Source organism: Aptenodytes patagonicus, chromosome 19, assembly GCF_965638725.1.
Source record: "Aptenodytes patagonicus chromosome 19, bAptPat1.pri.cur, whole genome shotgun sequence".
Lineage (NCBI taxonomy): Eukaryota > Metazoa > Chordata > Aves > Sphenisciformes > Spheniscidae > Aptenodytes > Aptenodytes patagonicus.
In genome coordinates, this window is record NC_134967.1 from 5,337,863 (window position 1) to 5,360,149 (window position 22,287).

The following is a 22,287-nucleotide window of genomic DNA, read 5'->3' on the forward strand; positions in this document are numbered from 1 at the left end:
CAGCAGTATGTGTTTAGCATGACAGAAAGAGCGTTGGATATGTACCATGTAACAAGGGGAGTAACTGCTCTGAGTGGAATAGCTGTGATAGCAGAGAATTCCTTCAGAGACTAAACGTGTTTTTGAAGGAGCTCTAGTTTGCATTTCAGTTTCATACAGATTTCTGGTATGCCTGGTAGTTTGATAAGATGCACTGGTGGGCCTCATAATAATTGAGAGTATGAGTAACTTACTTGTAGTTTGCAAGAATTCAGGGATGGGGGGAATCTGCAATTTAAGTCAGTTTTCGAACATAATGAAACTAAGATTACAACAACAGGTTTGCTGTCTCTGGTGAGACTCTGTCCTCATGTCTGGAGGTTGTCTTCCATAATCCTGATCAGGCTTTGGTACTACTGCGGTGCAGGTTTTTAATTGATGAAATCCACTTAGATTGGATTTTAATTTTGAATTAATTATTCCATATGCTGAGGTGACTCAGGTTTGCATAACAAATGGCAGTGTTTGTCGTGCCTCATTTTACTTGTTTCCACAGTGTCACAAGGCCCTGAAATTTGTGATTTAAGGTGTAAATATACTATTTGTGTATTGCATGATGTGTGCATAAAACAGTAGCTGAAGAATTTAAACTTTTTTCCCCTCAAACTATAAAGGAGCATGGCAGCTTTTGCAGGCATGTGTGATGGAGGATCCACAGAAGATGGTTGTGTTGCAGCCTCCCGTGATGACACTACACTTAACGCACTCAATACAGTAAGTATATAGAACTACTGAATGGAAGAACAGTCTTTCCACTTATTTCTGGACTACTTAAAGCATGTAGTGCATAAAATACTTAGCAGGTAAAATAGATTTTGGGATCACAATACGAGTATGATAGTAGTCTAGGATATCATAACTTCCTTTCAAATACCAACTAGTTTTCAAAAAGCTAACCTACAGAACTTCAGTGATCAACTTTTGGGTGGTGCCTTTAAGATGACAGCTAGTGAATGTTCTGTATGGGAAGCTGCTCAGGTCAAGTACACCAGCTGGAATTGTTACTTACTCAGCTGATACCTTACCTGGTTATTGGTCCTTTCATTCAGTCCAGCTAGCTTCTAGCTGTAGGAAAACAATAGTTGTTTCCTAGAAGGAAAATTGATAATGCCATCAGTTGTGTAGTGTCATGTATGTGGTAATGACTGTCTGGAATTTGTTCCACTCGTGATCCAGTCTTCATAATAATTTATATTTGGATGCATGTATGTCCAGTTATCTCTTGCATAAACATAATGTGTGTAAGTAAAGCATTACTGATTAGTTATATGGATGTGAATGTATGTTGAGATGCTCACACAGTTTCAGTGCAGCCACAACAATTAACTGTTGGGGGGGGGGGGGGCACTAACATCAGTAAATCATGAAATGGTATTTTAAGATCAAGCTGAAGAAACTTGTCTGTCATTCCATATTTTTTTGTAACACAGTGAAATCTATAGTTGTTTGTTTCCCCAGAGCCCTATCTGCAGCTTTTGGAGAATTGTGGTCGTAGTGACTCTAAGCTGACCTTTGTTATGTCTTCATTGTTTCCTTCCTGAAATATAATAAAAGGAATTATGTGTAACTGGTCATATGTTACTCTAAAGAAACACATAGACAGATCTGCTGACTCTACCAACAAACAATTTCCATTCTTCCTCTTTTTATGTCACCTATTATCCATAAAATGTATCTTGGAGGTATGAACAGTTGAGTTCTGTCCTGTCATTTTCATGGTTATTGGCTACATTCTAATCACATGCACTTGTGAAAGCTGTGGAAAGGATAGGATGTACCATTTGCTGAATGAGTTTCTAGCTAAATCTGTTAAAATGTTTTGGGGCAATCACAACAGAAATGTACAGACCCCACGTACAGCTGGTAGGACTGGAAGCTGGGAGCAACTTCAGCTGAGCATGTTTTTTGTGAAACTGCCAAGGGGAGGATGCAGCGTGGAGCTTCAGATTTAATTTTTAAAGATCTCCTTTCCTAAAAGTAGTTTTAAGCATATTCTGCCTCAGTGTCCAGCACCGTAACTATCTACAGCGACTCATACATTACTTTGTTCACAGCGCGTGAGGCTCAAGTAATTTGTTTTCATTCAGCAAAAAATAAAACTAGTGATACCAACAAAAACCAAGTTAGTATGTTGTACTCCTGCAAATTGGCTAATGTTAAATACCAGCTAATGACCACAATATTATGTCTGCCTCTGCTTGCTATGCTTTAATTATTTACAGTTGCATCGTTTTTAACCATTTATTTTTAAAATTCTTAAAAGCTTGTAGATGGTTGTGATACACATCAGAAACTGAGTGATAATTACTGCAACAGAGAACTGATTATCTGTTTGTTTAGAGGAAGTATCCTAACCATATTGTTATTTGGTTGTTTTATTAAAGTGAGTGGAACTGACTTTATCAAATTAATCACATTAAATATGCTTAACTGATTCTTTACTGTCAGTAAAGCATCTCATTACACGAAGCTTTTAAATACTTCAGAACGTTAAAAAGAAGCTCAATCTGTGTAAGTTGTAGAACTGGTTTGTAACTGGTCAAGTCCACGATTAGGTATGTATAACGATATCTACACTAAAGTTAAAATGCTTGTATTCTTAACATGAAAAATGTTAGTTATGTAACCAAAAACCACTCGCATCAGTTTTTGTTTTATTTCTGCGTCTATTTGATTACGTGTTTCATAGAGTGCATCAATTTTTGTCTTGTTTCCTGCAAGAGACAGGAGTAAAATAGGATTAAGATCTAAAATGTGCCTCTGTAATACTTATTAAATAAACAGCAACAGAACTTTCATTCTTATTCTGCAAAATTGTTTAAATATAGTCTACACACTTGCATGTGTAATCAGCTGAAATCCAGGATCAAATTCTGTACCCAAATTAAATGCTTCCTTGTTCTGACTTTTACATCTGCAAAGTCAAGTGTTGCTTCACAGTGCGCTTCAGAACTGAGGTGAATGTATAAATCTTAGTCCTTTGGTTCCTTTCCTAAAGATAGCCAGTGTGTTAAAGATTTTTATACTGCTTGATAAGAATTGCAGTTAAGTCTGTATCGCACATCCACTTCAGTTTCTTGCCTGTTTTACATTTTACTTCCTTTCTCTTGGGGTGGATGCCATCTGGTTTGGGTGGCTTACCACTCTAGAGTTTTCTAAGTTGTTCCCTAACACCCGTCTTAGAGACTCAAATCTCTGTTAAGGCCAGTAATCATCAAAGAGCTTTTGGAATTGGAATTTCTTTTCCCTTGTCATCTATAATAAAAGACTAATGTAGAAAATACGTTTAACTTCACTGCTTCGCTATCTACTTTAATTACCCCCTTTAATTGCTTGGGAGTCTAAGGAGCCTGTAGTTGCACTAGTAGACTTCTTGCTTCTGAGACTTAGATTAGTCCCAAAATATTTTGTTTCTGCCTTTCTGATTCTTTTCTCTTTGTATTTCTAGTGCACATCTATTTTAGAAAGTCACTGCTGATTCATTTTCTGAATGGGGGAGGGTTTCACACTTCTGAAATGAAAGCACTAGACAAACTCTTAATTTATCCTCTTAAGAACCTTGTTTGTGTGTAAAATTTTTGACTGCTGTTGTTGTGACTTCCCCTTCCCCCCAATATGACATCTTAATGTACAGCGGTAAGACTTACCCTGTGGTGTTCTTGTAATCATCTCGTTAACTTCAGCTTTGCTGAAGTTTCTCTCTTGTAGGTATTGGGGTGCAAGTCCTCTGTTCCTCTCTGGGCTAGTTTTCAACCCTGTGTTGACACAGTGTAGTTCCCATTAAATAGTCTGCCTGAACACAGACTTCCAAGAAAATAGAGTCTGCAAGGTTTGACCTTAATGACTCTTGAAAGGTCCTTAGGCTTCTATGATGTTTGGTTTATTCATGCTTCAAAAATCTACTCTGTGTACTAATACTGCTCATCGCAATTTTTAGAAACCAGTGAAGGTGCTTTCCCTGTTCACTTTGAATTTTTCTAGAGAAGTGTTTTCTTGTGAACGATAGTTTCTGTCAGGTGGGATATTTTAAGAAACTTTGACTTATTTCTGAGAGCCTACTTTTCTGACTAACTTAAAACAGTTTAGATAGGTAATTTGTTGTCCTGACAAAATGGTGCCCTTTTTCGGTTCACCATCTATTTAAAACGTATCAGATTTATCTGATAAATAATTGGTGAGAATCTTACCCTGCCCTAAGTTGTGTTTTTGTTTTGAAATGATCATATGCAACCCAGAAGATTAATGTAAAAAAAATTGATATGGTATGATTTCTTATTATGGAAATCCAATAAACTTCAGAGCAGCACTTCATATAAATCAGTCTTGACAAGCTCTTTTGCTAGTATTTTATTTATGTAATAACAGACACTGTAGCCCCCAGAAGGATTTATCGTTAATTATACCAGATAGAAATGAAGATCGTGGAAGGTACAATGCAACATATATATCAGCTCATTGAAATAATTATTCACTTAATGTTCCAGGTAAATTTCAACTCCTGCTCCTTTGTTTGGCTATTGGGATTTGATGCCCCATTTGTCATTGTAACCCTTAGGAAGGAAATAAAGTTTTCATTTGGAGTTTGTTGCCTTCCTGATGAGTGTTGGCTGTCACACTGAGAGGTACAGAGGAGGACACGTTAGTTCCTGAAAGTCTTTCACCATGGTATTTTTAGATAGAGAGGGGCTTTTTTGTTACAGTACCATAGAACAGGTAGCTGAACTTGGCTGGCTTTCTAAAACTAGCTGGTTTTTGTGCTTTGTTTAAATATTCATTAACAAAGGCCGTTTGATGCATTAGACCTTAAAATATTAGTCATGTGAAACGAAAACATGCATATTCGGTACATTTTTATTTTTCCAGTTTCATAATTGAACCATAATGCATGAAGCCATTTTTATTGGTGAAATCGTAGGTGACGGAAACATTTTAATTTTTTTATAGCTACCGAGTTCCTCCTGTCTTGTGAACAGGAGAACCACATTGCTTTGACGCAGAACTCTTCCTAATAAGTGAAATGGGAAATGGAAATGCTAATTTGGGTTACTCCCAAACCTTGTTTTGGGTCACTGTGGACAACATCATTGCATTCTGAGAGCCAGCATGGTTGATGTGAAAGTTTTATAATTAATACTCAGTAGCAGTTCACTTTGCCTTTTTAGTGCTTTAGGGCTTTGAGTGTGGATAGGCATCACTTCTTAGTAATCAGAATACCATCAAAAAGTCCCTCAAAACACTATATTTACAAGATACCTGTGGAGATCCTTAGTTAAGAAAATCACGCAGGAGAGCCAGGACTTAATCAGCCAGTTGGTGGGTTGGTTTGGTTTTGGTGTTTTTGTCTGTTCCAAGCTAATTGAAATTTGGAAATCAGTTGAAAACCTTAGAATTCATTCCCTTTCCAAGTCGGGCTAGTTTAATTAACTACCTTATTTTGCTTAGTATTCTTGCAAGTGCATCGCCCACTCTAATGTTCAGTGTGGAAAAGCATCTGGCACCCTGTTTTGTTCTCTTGTGTAGAAGGAAGAAAAAAGTCTTGTGGAAGTATTTTTTTTAAAATGGCCAATTGTGGTGCCAATATGTTTCATTTGTGGATAAATTTCTTCTGTAACACATGCAAAGGTGGGTAACCTGGGCCATCTGTAACACTTACGGTGGAGCATGGGCAGGAGGAGTTCCAGTTTTCAAATGAAAATAAAGACAACCCTGCACTTAAGTTCTGTGGCAGGATCAAATTCAAGCGTGTTCAGACAAGCAGGTGGAACTGTATTCTTATTTATTTCTTTGTGTGTCCTTGTTCTCCTGCGTTCCTGTAGACACTTCAATTCTGGCACTATGTTTTGCAAAACTCCTCTTACACATAGGAAATTCAATACTTGAGTGTTCCTTCGTTGCGGGACCGAACTTCTCAGAGGTATGATCCTAGTGCTTGTTACGGAGAACATCTTTCTTGTCCACGTCCATACTTTTAAGCTAACATACAGTGCCGGAACATTTAAGCAGATTATTGGATTGTGCAGCGTCAGACAACTCAGGTTAAGTTTTTCCCATGCAGTTCAGTATTGCCCTGGGAAAAACAGTAATAGAAGGTAGTTTAAATGTTCTTAAAAGCAGAAATGACATTGAGTTTTGCCTTTATTAACTCTCAGATCAGGAAGAATTAAAGATCAGATTAACAAAGAATACCAGAAAACTTACAGACGTGATCTTAAGGGCCAAGTTTTAAAATTACACTTCAGCCCTGGGAAGGCTCATTTCAATGGCATATGGATCACTGGAGTAATTTTTGTCTTGCTCCTTAGGAAGCTAAAGGAGTTCTTGCCTTCAAATGTAATAGGATGAGCCCTTCTCTTAATATCCAGAGCCATGTAAATCACTTCTGCAATTTAAATTCAGAAGTGATAACTGTACTGTGAGTCTGTAACTTCCTCCAGGTTAATTTCCACTAATACATCATTAGTAGTCCCTTTTTGTGGCATTTGTTAGAAATGCTGTAAACTCTTAAATGGTAGAGAGCTTATAGGCAAGTCAGTTGAAGGTCAATCATTTTGAAACCTGGTTTTGTACATGTGAGAAAGTAACATGCAAACTTAGCAAGCAGTACGTCTCCTGCTCCATTGTGTGTTGTGGGGTTTTTTTGAGATGGAAAACAAATATTTACATGCGCTTCTATCAGAGTGGTAGTTCTTTAAACACGATACACAGAAGGACCTTATGGAAGCTTGTTACATAGCTTGCTACATACACACAATAGCCAAAGTTTTATTAGTATGTCTTCATATGAATAACTGTTATTGTTTTCACAGGTGTTTCCCTCAGTGTTTTTCTTCCTTTTCTTATCCCACCCTCATAACTTTGTCTACTGTGGGAATTGTATAGGAGCATTTTGGCATGATTGTTGTAGACTTATTAAGGATCTGCAAAGGCATCTTGTAAATAGAGAGAAGCGTTTCGTGGCTTTTTGACAGTATTCTGGTTATGAAAACTTAAATGTGACCTCCAAAGTGGTGCTTTCGTGGTTTTGTTCATTTTTCAAAATAAAGCATGCACCACTTGTGGGATACTCTAAAGTAACATCATTTCACATGTGCAGTGCGTAGGACGGCTATGGAATAGTTGAATCAGTACAACTGAGGAGGTAGGAACATCTCAAGTCATTCTTCCAGTGGAAAGATTTGTGGTGGCTTGCCCTTAGCTAAAACTTAAGGATGTCCTTTTCAAAGTTAACAGGTAGGAGAAAGACCTTTTCATTTTAAAACCCCACATTTCTGTTAGGCTGGTGGTAATTGCAGCTGTATTGGATCCCTTAGCACTTTGAACGTGCCTTCATTCATAATGCAAGAAATAGAGCTAAGTGAAACAATCCGAGTGAGCTGGTACCGCCTCCTGTGTGCCTTAATATCACGTTCATTTTAGGCAGAAGCCTGGGTCTGTTTCTACACCTAGCTGGTTGTGGCACACAAGCAAAACCTCTGCGTTCACCTCTGTTGCTCAGAGCTGTTCACTTTCTCTAAAGAAATGAGAGCTGTTGCTTGTGATGGTATCGTTAAAAGAAAGTGTGAGAGTTACTGGTGTCCCAGTACAGAGTACTGTATTAGGAAGCATTGCAGAAGCTGATTGAGGCTGAGCTGTATGTAGGGAGGAGGAGGAGCAGCAAGGGGTTCTTCCCCTGTCATCAGCTCACTTTGCACCATAAAGGTAACGTTAAAACTTCACTGAAGTCATGGCTTCGTCTTCAACAGAAGAGTAGGCAATAACTTTCGAGGATGTTAGGAAGTTGCCATATCTAGAATTCAGGTATGCAAAGGCTGGAAGAATTGATTTTCAAATGTCTTAACGCGATGAGTGCCTGTTACAAGGATTGGAGCTGGCAAGCCCTGCAGATTAGAACTATCAAAAGAAGCGTTCAATACTACAACAGTGATTTCAGAGAGCAGAAATGGCTGACAAATAGATTTGGAAAAAAATAAGCTCAGAAAGTTTGTCATGCTCTGTGGTAGAAAGCTGATGCCCTAGCTCTGACAATCCATGGAAAGATTGTAACATGGTGAATATTGAGCATAAGCATAGTTGCTACTGCTGGCAAGTACTGTGGAGTAAGAGCTGGGGTAAATCTTGGTGTAGTTTCTTCCCTGCCCTTCCTCCCATTTCTTGGCTGCTGTCCTCCAGAGCTCTGATTTAGTATCGGATCTGTTTTAAGATTCTCTTTGTGCTCCATACTAATACAAAGCCAGAAACTCATGACCTGTTTTATCCTTTGCTGCTTTTGACCTATGCCTGCTGTTCAGAGTTTCTGCAGCTCTTTTCTCAGAGAATCCAGGTCAAGAAGGAGTTAAATTATTTCTTTGTTCTCAGTTTTAAAAAAGTTCCAGAATAATTCTCGGTGTTCTGCCTTACCCATTGTTCCGATTCAAGAGTAAGTGTGAGCATCAGTTATATAAAAGAGCAGACCCTAGAAAAGAAATTGGAAATGACAGTGTGCAAACTCAGTGCGTAAGAGCAGATCTCAGGTTTTTGGTCATTTTGATGTGCGTGTTGTTTTTGCTGGGGAAATCAAAAAGCCAGCAACTCTATTTATCCTCATATGGTAAGAAAATACCACCACTTAAGCTTGCATACTACTACATGGAAGAAAGACAAAACAATTGTATGCTAATATTGTATAAATCTCTCTTTACTAATAGCGTTGTTCTGACTTCTTATAACACACTGTTACATGGAACATGTCATTATGAGTGACAAACATGACAGTGTAATATTGGTTTAAGGAAATTCAGTTCTAAGTAAGATGTCACCCAGACAAATTACTCCCTGTTTTAACTTGCCCTTAGACCAGATTTTCTTGTTCATTAACTACAGACAAGGTTGAAAGCATAAAAAATTATTTAAATATATGTTAGCATTTCTTATTATTACTAGTTTTCCTTTTGGATGAGTCTTAATTAACAGCTACTCTCATGGTTCAGATGAGGTAGCATAGCACTGCAGGGGCCATCACTCTCTGCCTGGGCATGTTGGAAAATGAAGCCACTTCTAGTGCGTAAGACAATTTTGCCACTTTGAATTTTCATTCATCCTTATCCTTGCTCTTAGGGGAAAAACTTCAGCACTATTTGTAAGACGAGTCAGGAAGCCTTTCTGGAGAAACTGTTGAAACGGGCAGAAAAAAAGGGTCAAAAATTACTGCCATGGTTACTTTTTAAAATTGTTTTGGAATATGTAAAATATTCATATTTTTTTAAAAGTTTTCTTTTTTTTTTAAATGCTGTTGCAAGTTTTGCAGGTATTTGGCAAGTTCTTGCCCTGGATGCTTGTGGAGCACGAGCCATGCCTGTTGTGTTGACCCACAAAAACAGTTGGCACAGCTAGCTCCCTCTACTGTTCTGTATTTTGCAACTGTATTTTCAGCTGTTTGGCAGAGCCCTGGCAGTACCAGTGTGTGAAAAGTGGATGTAACACAAGTATCTGGCTTTTTAATTTCCATCATTAGCATCTAGACCACTTTGTAGCAATGAGAGTTATTTAGACGCTTAAAATGGATTAGAACTGGGGGGGAAGAGATGGAAGTTGCTTCCCCCCCCAAAGCAATGGGGACTGATTTCTATTTTTTCAAGTTCTCCAATACCACAAATCAGATATTTAAAAAAACAGAGCTAGTAGTAATTTTCTCTTGAAGTAGCTTACTGATTTCTGTCACCTTCTTTTTTTTGTTGGTTTCAAATTCTGTTGCAGGCCAAGCTGTGTCAACTAGTTATAAATCAAAACTTCCCAGTGAGCTGTGACAGCACGTTGGCAAAACATGATTGTTGGGCAGTCTTTTTGTTGGATAGTTTAGGTTCTTGATTGGTTCAAGGTTCCGTTGTCCTTGGGCACCAGAGGGAGCTCAGCAAAGTAGTTTTGTTGTCTGAGAGGGCAGTATATATTTTTTTTTTTTCCTCTGATCCAGATTGTTTGGTGCGTTGCAGCAGGTGGGGAGGAGGTAGAGTTTCAAAGAGGAGGGGGGAAGGAAATTCCTGGAATTAAAGGGCGTTTGGGGCTAGTGTCTTGTTGAGTATCAGACATGGTTGATAAAAATCAAATCTTGCCATTTTGGAGGATGAGCACTTTAAAGAATGCTGCAAATCTGAAAACAGATTTTGCTGTTTCACCTAATGAGATATATTTGCTATGAAGCATATTCCATTTGATAGTAGGGTAAGATGTCTGTAGCTATAAAGAGTATCTGCATCAAACTGAAATTTGTCAGCTCTGCTACTGAAAGAAGTGGCCTGAACTACGTTTTCTATTAAATTAGGTGCTTGGATTAGAGTGAGTACACCAAAAGACGTAGCTACTCAAGCCACATGGCAATAATTCTCGTTCTGCTTTTCATTTTCCTTGTTGTCTTTTTCCTTCTCCCACCTGTTTATTTTCTGCCCTCTTAAACATGCTACAGTTTTACAGAGAGCTACTGGGTATCTTGAGCATTGTCCCCTTCAGTGAGAGGAGCAAATCACTCATTAATAATTACAATGTTCTTAAGCCTGCATAGATTAAAATAACTGGTGCTTAAATAGGGATGTTATGTAAATATCACTAGTGCAGTGGCAGGCAAATACCATCTTCTTTTACAATTCCACTGAAGTATCTTGCTTGGCAGAAGTGAAAAATTTCTTTTGACACATCTGTATTACTTGAGTCTTAAAATGCTCTTGCAATATTGGTAGTATCTAGTTCACGTTTGGCAGGTCAGGCTTTATATCTTTGTGCCCTGACAAGTGACGTGATTTGTCCATGACCAGTGATCATTCAGTGGAAGAGCCAGCACTTGAACCTGGAGAACTCCTGAATTCCAGTGCTGTCCTATAAAGGCTGGACGTGGCTGCATCCCTACAAAAGTGTGTTCTGGCTGAACAATCCCTTCTGCTTTTATTGGCTTTTCTGGGTAGATTTCAAAGTAGTTCAGTACTAATTTCTCACTGTATAGTAGCAATTCTTCCTTAGAGAAAAAGACTCTGGAATCTAACAGTGTTCTTAATGGACTGCAATTATTTAATATTGTAGCATGAATGCAGCGTAACTCAGATGGGCTTTTCAACGGAGATCATAATGACTGTAATTGCAAAAGGATGCCTTGCTGAAGTAGAAGCTGCCAGATGCAATGCCATTCTGTTCTAAAAAGGTCACAGTAAAAGGGACATTTAAATTAAGTTATAAATTACAACTGAAGAACAATATTTTGATGAGCAAGACCAGAGATGTCAGAGCTGCAAGATGTAATTCATGGGTTCATTACAGAACAGAGGTGCCTGACAGCTGAGCCATGCCAAAAGGAGAATTTATCTGCAACATCACGCAGACAGAAAATGGCAGCTCTGCTGAGAAGCTGTAGTAGAAACTTGAAACCTTGTGCTAATGTGCAGACTTTATGGTAATAAGGCTTGCCTGTGATCTAGCGTTGTTTAATGACTGTTGTAATATAAATGGGGTTTTTGGACACGTGCACATGCAGAATTTTTCTTTAATCTAAAATCCTGTCCAGTGATGCAGAAGTTCCTGTATTTTCTGTTTCAAAGTATAAGTACACTTGTGTTGATTCCTTTTGTTGCAGTTGTATGCATACATAATGTCACGGTGGTTCAAAATTTAGATGGCAGAGTTAATGCTAAAAATGGTGATTCTCTAGATGACAGGATAGTAATCTAGTGTTTGTAGCAATACCTTGAAAAGTTCAACCAGAAGTTAATGAAACCATAGGCAGTCATCATTAGCTATTATTTATGTTTGAGTTGCTTGCCAATAAAGTGCTTATATATATTAAATGACCAAAAGTAATAAGCAGAGAATGAGCCAGATTGAAACACGTAAATTTAACTCTGGCACTTATAAAAAAATATTTGTCCTTTTTGCTGCATTATCCTACTCCTGGCATTTATAAAAGCTTTTTTTTCCCGCTTGCTAAAAGTAACATTTTTCAGGAGACTCTAAACCTGTGTCAGGTCTCTTTTTTTCACATCTGTCTCTTCTCTGTTGTATGACTCTTCTTTCACTGTCTTGTGCTTATGGGTTTTGTGATTGTTATTAATGTAATTACTTGGTCAAAAGTTAATGTTCATTTTTTCTGTTGTTGATTTGGGACAGTTCTGATGGCCTGTATACTCTTCTATTTTTCAGTAACCAGAGTAGTTGCCTCTTAGACCAGTCCATTCTTTCTGGGCTTGTCTGACTTTTTTGCAGATGAACTGCTTGGGCAATAGGGCTGCCAGGGAAAAACACGTGTTGTCCTTGAGGCAAAATAAAGATGCCCTCCAAGTTACAAAGAGGCTTTGGCATTACTGCACGTTTTGGGAGGGAGCAAAGAGGGAAAAGAAACAGAAGCACTATTCTCTTCAACACTGTCAATTTCCTAAGTGAAAAATCTTTTAGGTGGTGGCATGCACAGAAAAAAGCATTTGTAAGGTGAGCTGGCAAAACAAACAGTCCTTTTTTCTTTAAGATGGATGTGTTCCCAGTGCTGGAGTGCAAACAAGGAGGAAAAATTACTGTGTACCCAGTAGAAACGACAACATCTTATTTTCATGCTTTTAAGTAGGTATTGCATACCACAGGAATTCTTAAAAAAACACGTTAAAAAAAAGTTTGAAGTCGGTAGTGTTGTTTGAGTACTGGCATTGAGCACTAGCACTGCAAGTCTACTTCTTTCTACTCTTATCATTTGACTTGTGGCTTATCTAAGATGGACCGAGATCATTGTTTCGCTTGCATGGAGGTGCAGTCATGGGAGCTGACACTGATGTAGTCAACAGAGGCAGATTTACAAGCCATTGTTCCGTTGCACATTAGGAAATTTCACCTGGGGAGACAGGTTTGAAAGCAATGGTTTCTACTAAGTGATCTCAGGTAATGCATCTCCCTGACGTACAGCAGCGTGAGGTGCTGTTGATGGCTCTGATGTGTTAATGCATCTCTTAGCAGTAGCTTGCAGAGATCAGGTAGCTGAAGAAGGGGGGCTGGGGAGGAAATTATTTTTTGGAAGCTGAAGCATTGTTTTCTATGGTTAGTCTGCAAAGGCAGATATAATTATTGCACAGAGTATCTGTAACTCCCCTGTAGGTGCCATATAGAAAGCTGAAAATGAATAGAAAACCACTCCGGCTTAGCTTGCTTTCTTGTTCCCATTATAGTAGTCAAGCGCTTGTTTTACTGCGGTAGCACCCTGTATGCTCTTGTTATTTTAGTTGTTGGTAAGGGGAAAAAAAGTGCTCAGGCCACCAGTTAAGGAAACATTATTGTTTGTTCTAAAAACATATTGCAGGTAATGATCAGAGGTCTTTGCCCAGTAATGACCTTTTATTTTTAGAAATTCTTTACTTTCTTTGAAAGTCTCTCAAGTATAAATAAATTTTGGATGCCCCAGTAACTTGGTGGAGGTGGAAGAGCACCTTCATGAGTTCAAGATCTGTTCCTACTGATAACAGAAGATTTGAGCCCATTTGTGTGATGTATAACCCATAATGTACTAATTTCTTCTTTAACACAGCTGGTAACATGTTCATCCGTGTCAGTAGGAGGTATGCAGTATGACTCTTGAGTGGCCTAATTTTCTAGAGGGCTGTGCGCTTCTGCTTTTATAGCTAACCTGCTCCTCTGCTTTTTTGGACCTCAGACCCCCTGCTTGAGGGGGTTAGTAACAATTGTTGGTCAAATTGTTTTCTGGAAACTTGGCTCTTCAGGTGTTACAAAGGAGGCTCAAAACTATATGGAACTGAAATTTCATCAGCAAATGGAATAAATTAGCTGTTATTTTTAAAGCCTTGAGGTTCATGTGCAGGGACGTTTTCTTTACTGAAGAAAACAAAGTAATTTCTAGGGCACTTTGTACTGCAGGCGGATTGGCTTTACAGACTGTCACAATCTGTTCTGTGGCATTCATGACCAGAAAACTGAGATGCTAATAAAATAGATGGGAAGATGGCATGGCATGATATGTGGTATCCAAAATCCACCATTTCATAAAGTGCCCCCGTATGATAGACTACAGTGCCTTGTGTGAAAATGGGCACTTTTTGTTCTCTGAAATTCCCTGTCCATTTATGGCATCATTTTTATTGAAAAAGTGAACCCTGTTTTATAAAAAAGCAGGGTACTTATAGATGCACAAGCTATTTAAAACCTGAGTTGACACAAGCCTGGAAGTGAAAGTGAAGACTGCTTTGTACCAGGTCTTACAGATGTGCTTTCTTTTCACAGCTGCATGAGTCCTATACAGAGCGCAGAGCTTTGCTTTCCATTTCCCAGCTTTTGGCAGGTTCTGCTGCAGCTCTTGAAGACTTGTTGAGTATTCTGCCCTGTCATTCGCAGAAGTACTATGGCTCTGGAGCCGTGCTGGCTTTCCTAGAGCGGGCTTGTCCCATCTGAAACCTAGATTCAACAGTGTTGCAGCTTTAAAGAAGCATATTATATATATGTTATAACAGACACACACACATATATATATATTCATGCATGTCTGTATTTTGCTGTAAATGTCATCATAGCAATCTAAGCTGCCATTTGACTTTCTTCCTTCTGTAAGTTGTATGGTGGCTTTCAAAAGTCAGTGCACAAACCTTGCATAGATTATTTACTGGGAGAACTGTACAAAGCTGGCTTTCAGTGGGAACTGATTTTTATCATAGTCTCACTAAAATATTTCTGTAGGGCCAGTGATTTGTTTTTTCCCTTCCCTTCTCTCTTGATTCAGATGTCTGCCTTGAATTCTTAGTAGAAGTCACTCAGACCTACTTAACAGAAGTAAATTTGAGTAATTTTCTTAGAGCTTTTAAAAGCTTCTGAATGATGCTACTGGATGCAGTATGAATGCAGGGCATTCTTGTGCACCAAAGAGCTTACAGTCTGAGTTAAGACCACAAAAAAGAAGCGATATAAGGAAAACCCAGTATTGTTAGGTGGTGGCCCTACGGTAGAAGGGGTCTGACCGTTGTCAAATGTACGTAAGCGGTGCTTATGAATTGGTTGAGAGATGTAAATAGCTAAAGTGAGCAGCAGTAAGAAAGTAATCTTGCTATTTTTATTTGAAGCAGAATGCTGTTCTAAAATTTGAGCCTTTTAACGTAAGAAAAATGAGGAATTTTTTCCCTCTTGTAATCAGGTTTTGTTATAATTTTATATTAATAGTGACAAAGTAGTTAATATCTTGTCACTGTTCAGTAATTGTATCTTGATCCCTGTTCAGTTCATCAGTCTTGGGAAGAGATCAAGAATTACAGTACCTGTTGAAGTGTTTTCTGAGACTGATAGAGCACAGGTCTAGCAGCATGGATGCTTCTAGAGAGTGGGATGCAGATGGCTCAGGATAAATTCCGGATGAGAAGGAAAAGCAGGTGATAATCAATGTACAGAATAATGTTTTGGTTGTCCCTATTGTAAAGAAGCTTTTGAGGGTCTAAAATTCTGTGATGTTAATCGATAGTTTTGAAGCTTCGGTTTGCTTAGCACGTTGTTTAGGAAAAACTACCTCTTGTCTGTGTAGGGAAGTTTGCATGCAAACCGTTCTCCCTTTTGGGTGTAGGAAGGTAATTAACTTTTTGTCATCCCAGCAACGTTTCTTCTTCTTTGAGATAATTTTCAGAAGACATAGAGCAGGCTCCTCACTAGTCCTTCAGTTCTTAAAATCCCACTGTACTTTGAAGATAGGACAGGCTATAAATCTACAGTGTGCTAAATGTCTTCTGTCAAGAGTTAAGAGCTGGAGATTCTCATGGGTTCGTTGTTGAGTGGGTTTTTTTAGCGTAGTTGTTTTTCTACCTCACACTGATTTAAATGTCTACTTCAGACAGCTTTTGATCATAGAGATACCAAATTTATGGTAGAAAATAGGGTACGCTGTAGGCTGTGACCAGCTGAAACAGTAATGTTGAATTAGACATACCTAGTTGCTTTTATGTACTCCTGTAGCTATCTGTAGAGGTTTTGTTTCTCTTCCATACTTGTTTTCCAACAGCATGGTGATCTTTGCAGTGCAATAAAAATAAAAATAATTTTCTGGATAGGTAAACTTGACATCCCATGACTTGCAGTCCCTCCTGTATGTTAGTTTTTCCAGTTGGTTTTACTAATCTGAACAAAATGTGCTGCATGAAATACAACTCCTTTTGAAAAATGTTGTTGGAGCTTTTTAAAATTTTCCTTGGTATTTCTAATGTAAAACATATTTTTTTAAATTAACCAAAAAAATCATCAGGGCTTTATGGGCTCAGATGTTATCTGGGAGAAGTTTAGGAAGGAAGGGGAAAATATACTTGTTTTAATGCTGTTTCTTCTACTAATAAAACCCCAATTACCCTTCAGGTTGTTTAAATTTCACTTCATATATCAACAGTAAAAATAATCAGGCATAGAACATCTCATGTTGGCCCCCTTTAGCGGTTTTCCTCCAATATCAGATCACTGCTAATTCCATTCAATGATCTATTTGTCTTCTTTATTTTTTAGCTACATGAAAGTAACTATGATGCTGGAAAAGCCCTGCAGCGCTTGGTGAAGAAACCTGTGCCAAAACTGATTGAGAAGTGTTGGACTGAAGATGAAGTGGTAGGGAAATGAATTATTCCCTTGAGCCTTATAGTTCGTGTTGCTTCTCTTGCTTTTTTCTTTCTTTCTCTTTTTTTTTTTTTTTCCTTTCCTAAAGAGGTTATCTTTATGGGAAAGAAGAGGGGCAAATAACTTGCTGCACAGGATAAATTTTTCAACAATTCTGAGTTAGTGGGCCCTCGTTCGATATACAGAACTTTATTAGACTGGGGAAAATACCTTCCTAGTAGTAGAATAAGAGAGGAGAAGATCAAGTGATTGGTTTTGAGAGGATATGATAGGGTAAATGAACAGCTGCAAAACTTCTGGACTCTAAATTTCACTTTCATGGTCACCTCCAAGAAGGCTGGCCACGTTCATTAATTGGAGTAGGACAAGATGTAAAAGGCATACAAAGTATATCGTCCCTGTTTTTTTTCCTGCTGGTATTGGAGGAGGCTTACAGTGTCAGCTCAAGTTGGCTAATGGGAGGTTGGATATCAGTGTTCCTCCTAAATAGAGTTTGAGATTAAGTCCCTTCTTCCCCTTATACGGAATATTAGAAAGTATTTACTGGCATAGTTCTTGATGGATGAATCTTTGACAAAGAGCAGACCAAAAATAGATTATCTGAAAGCTGGGATTTAGCCATGTCATCCACATTTACTTTAAAGTATGCAGAAATTGTCAGGCTCCAAAACTGTACTGAAAACAGTGCATCCATCTTATATGTAGCTCCCAATGTAATGGACATGATGAATTTGGGGCATGCGGTGACTATGCAGTGCAGTATTGTGTCCTCGCAGTTACGGACCTGGAATCGCTGAGAGATTTGGGCTCATACACTTTAACAGCCTGGTACGCTGCAAGTCTCATCAGCTTACACAATTAGTAGTCACAGTGCTGGTTCTTCCATATGGCTGCTGTTTCAGCACATGCTGGTGGTTAGTCTTTCTAGGTTTGGGGTTGTAGTGCAGGCAGAGAAGGAACATGTAAACATGTCATTCTTTCCTTCAGACAGAGGTTGAGGTTTTTGGTGTATATGGCTTTGGATTGAAATTGTACTGTTGTTATTAGCCTACTAAAAGATCCTGCTCTGTGGTCTGATTAGTGGAAAAAAATAATTCTGATCTGCAAAAGACACCTCTTTGTAAATCTCTAGTCGACAGAGAGGGTGTGCTGCTGGGAAAGCCCTTCACACTCAAATGTGTCTGAAAACACGTTTTTTCTATTTCTGGGTATTTTTCCAGAATTTGGGGGAGATGATATCTGTGGGAGAATTAGTGAAGCAAAGGTGCTTCTTGTGGTTCATTCTGCAGCTTAATTGCTGCAATTGTGAGGTTTCTGCTGGCTTAATTTTCATACATACGATATAATGCAACTGTGCTTATTAAACAGTTTTCTGTAGGGTTGTAAACCGAACCAAATGATGTGAAGTTGGGAGCAAATTATAGATTCTTACTTTGCTGACACCTTTTAAACAAACAGATTCTTAAATATTGTATTCAACACAAGATGCATTTTATGGCAGCATTTGGAATCCAAATGCTGCTGCATTACAGCCCTTTGTTTGTCAGACCTTGCAGCTTAAGCTAGCACACAAGTACTTGAATGTAAAAAAAAAAAAAAAACCAAACAAACAAAACCCCCCAAAAAACCCACCACCATGAAACTTGTGTATTTTCAGTACCCAGGAGAAATGCTGAACAAGTTCACTTGGATTACATCCTAAAAATATTTTGCATTTTAATGCTGATGTTGATTGTGCTTAACAGAATAGATTTATGTGAAATGTAACATGTAAGAAGCCAGTATCTCTTTAGCAAGCTGACTAGGCATGTCTGGTTTTGTGAAAACGGAAAAATGTTGTATTTCCTAGCTCAATAATTAGGCTGCAGCGTGCACTAAAATAGAAAATCAGATGATTGGAAGTTAGTTATGATAAAATATTTATCACAGAAGAACTTCAGACTCGCTTATGGTTTTTACCTTTCACTGTTGGAAAAGCTGCTTCTCTTATGTACCATATTGGAATAAACAGGGATAGAAATTCAGCTTGTCATGTATACTTACCAGGTATATAAATGAAAAAAATCTGATACAGCGCAAGACAGCATTGCTTATGTAAAAGTGACAAAAGGGTTTTGGTTTTTTTTTTTCCTTTGAATGAATGAATTTTTAAGCTAGTTAGTTAATTGGTAAAGTATTGGAAGAAGAAAATAAAAATAAAAATTTTGTGGTCTTGTTAAGCTACTAATAAAGTTGCAATGATGCTATAAAATAGAACTGATTAATAACGGGTGAAACTTTTGTGGTCTCTTAGCATTTTTTTAATTATTCAGACAGTGGCTGGAGAGGCTTTTTTTTTTTTAAGCTCTAGTTTCTCTGAAAGTCTTTCAGGGAGTTATTCCAATGAGTTATGTGTGCTTGCTCTGTCCTTACGTAAACCTTTTTGCAAGAGCTAGATTAGGGGTAGGCCAGGCCGTATAAACCTGTATTAACATAGGCTTATTCTGAAATCCAACAAAGAACCTTTGTGGTAAGGAGGCTGCCTGAAGTCGTAGAGCGAAAGAGGATCATGTGCTAACCCCAGTAGCAAAGCGGAGGAGAGGATGAGTGAAAAGCCTAGAACACAGTTCCCTGATAAGTTTTACAGCTATCTTGTCGTGAAAGGGAGTTTTGTTTAGGGAACTGACAGTCAAACAAATACTTCTAGTGCTCTGCCCTGTGTTTAGTAAGTTTGTATTCATATTGTTTTAACCTCTGTTTTCTCTGCATACATTCTTTCCCACATTCATGGTTAAATTGCACAGTACCAACACCTCTTTTTCTGTGTAGATTTTTTTCAGTCTCCTTGTTTTTTTTTTTTCCATCAGCTGCACTATGCTGTGAATGCCATAGCTGCTGCAGCTCAGGGTTTTTTGATGAGCGGTCCACATTAAATGGTAAGAGAATAGAGCCTTACGAATAAGAAAAAGCAAAGTTTATTGAAAAGTGAAACATTACTCCAAAAGTGCAAACTCTGTGAGTACAGAATAATGATCATTGACTCTATAAATCATTGTCAGTCTCAGCTCATTTTATCATATTTGTTCTTGTTCTGTTCCATCCAAGTTTCCAGAAACATTTGGCAGCCCTCCAGCCTCAGCAGAGCCAAAGATCAAACTGTGCTCGTATTTATAGACAGCTAAGCTCCACCTGCGCAACATCATAGCATGTTTGTCCCTGGCAGTTTGTAGAAAACTCCAGATTAAAGCAGCTGTACTGCACTTCTGAGCATTTCTGAGACTTGCAAGAGAAGTTTCCTATTGTTGGTTCTGTGAAACCGAGGAAAACTCTTTCTGCGTGATACAGAGGGTGCTAGAGCTGCATAGGAACTCCACAACAAAGTAATCTTCAGGAAACACTGACGTGTCAAACCCAAAGTCTTGCCAAAACAAATTTTGGTGAGAACCTTGTAAGTGCATGTCGTTGTCCCCCCTATCTCATGATGGCTTTTGATGAGCAGGAGGAAGCCTCTAGTAATGTGGCTGGCTAATAATCCAAGAGACACACTTCTAAGGGAAGAGGAAGACCCCGGTCCAAACCATGTCCCTGTTTGTGCTGGACTTAGAATTAATCTCTTCTTGTGGCCCAGCAAATACCTACTTACTTAATTTTTACAACTTGGATAAATGAGCAGATACCACACCAGGTAGAAAGCTTTGGCTAGTTAACCTCCTTAACTGAGAAAGGCTCTGTGGCGTGTGGCCAGTTGAAATAATGTAGATCATGGCTTTTGTTGCCTCAGTTTTTCCATTCCTGCCTTTCTAAATGCTATAATCATATTCTGCCCCCTGCCATGCATCTGGACCCCCAAAGAAGTCACACTCCCCCTTTTGTTATTCTTAAGTTAATTTTCTGCCACATTTTTAAGATGAGCATCAGAAAAGTTCTGTCGCAGGGAAGATGTAAGGTTGTTCGGCTGGGCGGGGAACGGAGAGCAGAGGGAAAGGAGCATTGGGGCAATGTCAAGTAATTGGGCAGGTGGCAAAAGCAACTGAAGCAGAAGTGTAGTCACATTGATGCACGGAAAGAACTGACTTAGTACAAAACTAATTCTTAAAACTTTACACTTCCCTAAGTCAAAAATCCTCTGTAAGTTGGTTGGTCTATTACTTGCACAAGCATTTTGACCGAGTCCATTTCCAGTGCGCTGGATGATTAATGTAGTCGATTCTGTTGTGCGCGTGATAGCAACGCTGGGTCCAGCACAGGTCTCTGTAGTATTCAGTAGTATTTGTGATATAAGACTGTGTGAGTAACTCAAATCTATTGAAAATTTATTTATTTATAAAGCTTTTAACTATTTCTGTGGACTATCTGTTGCCCAAAGATAAAGCCTTTCTTGTTAATTAAAACAGCTTTGTTGCCTGTGACCAAACTGTCAAGTAAGACCTGCTTTGCAGTGATCAGAACTGATTAAAATAAAGGATGGAAGCTATGTTATTTTTACTACTGATTATGTGGTTACAGAGGTTTAGATCAAATTAAACAGAGGATAAAATTTGCCAGTGATTGAATTAAATGGAAGGCTCTGTAAATATGAAGACGGAGGTTTGTTGTCTCCCTTGTGTTTCTAAACCTATGGCTATTTTTAAACCTTTTTTATTCCAGTATGTAAATTCAGAGGCATACTGTGAAAACAGGTCTTCCACTCTTGCCTAATAAAAGTGGCTAAAGAAACTTCTTTACTGATGCATCTACATGCAGCTCTAGCAGCAGCTGTTTCCTGTTTATAAAGGCTTGTGCTACACCTGACAACAGCAATTTCCAGCAATGACTTGGGGGTGGGGTGGTTTCTCTTGTAATGCTCATGAATTTACTTCTGTGGACAAATTTGTTGAGAAATTGTCATATGTAATGCCATATTTAAGCACTTTCTAAGCATGCACCCTATAGACCGACATTCAGCAGGGTCACCTGGTCAAATCTTGTTGGTGTTAGGCTGCAGTTTCAAATAGAAAGCAGTGCAGTTCAGAGGAGATGCGTTATTTGGGAAGAAGCCATGGAGCAAGTCCTCTGTTTTGATACAGCTGGCGGCAGTGCCCTCTTGCAAGCTTCCTACCATTGAATGCCGTGTCTGACATGTGGCATGATGCTCGCTGCTAGAGCAAGGTCAGTGTAGCTGGGAAAGGGGGACTGACTTAGCCATCAGGCATGTGTTCCATGTGATATCTTTCACTAATGTGAGATTACAGAGTAACCACTTCTCTCCTTTCTTTTTCTTCAGCCATCTTTCCTAGTCTCCCGAAGCCCTGGTGGCACCCAGTCTCTATAACACTGTGTGTGTCATTCCATGTGCAACAGTAGGTTGTAGCACAGGCAAGATGTAGTTAGTATTTGTCTTGCTTTCAATGCACTGAGAAAACAAAGATGCTTCACTCAAACTCAGCAAGGGATTGTCAGAGTGAAAGAGAAGTGAGCTCTACTCTGCATCTCATGGTCACCTCTAAAAATGTCTCTTTTAATCTTTGACAGAGTACAGGCATTTTTGATGCAAGCGATCAGAAATCCCTAATAAGAATGGAATGGTGCTGGTCAAATTGTCTTCTCCAGCTGGAAAAATTTCAAAGCTGACATTGAAATTGTATTTTGAAACATGCAGACCGAGTTTGTGGTCTATGGGGAATAAGTACAACAAACCTGAAACTGCGT

The 22,287-nt window shown here is 38.6% G+C and overlaps 1 protein-coding gene across 5 annotated transcripts in view; it reads left to right on the plus strand.

Annotated features, from left to right (window-relative positions):
• Nucleotides 1-22,287, plus strand: part of RERE (arginine-glutamic acid dipeptide repeats) — a 256,830-nt gene that overhangs the window by 156,225 nt on the left and 78,318 nt on the right. For all 5 annotated transcript variants that reach the window (XM_076356292.1, XM_076356295.1, XM_076356294.1 and 2 more), the window contains 2 exons: nucleotides 654-753; nucleotides 16,513-16,611. In XM_076356292.1, the coding sequence (XP_076212407.1) occupies nucleotides 654-753; nucleotides 16,513-16,611 (199 nt within the window). The remainder of the gene's footprint in view (nucleotides 1-653; nucleotides 754-16,512; nucleotides 16,612-22,287) is intronic.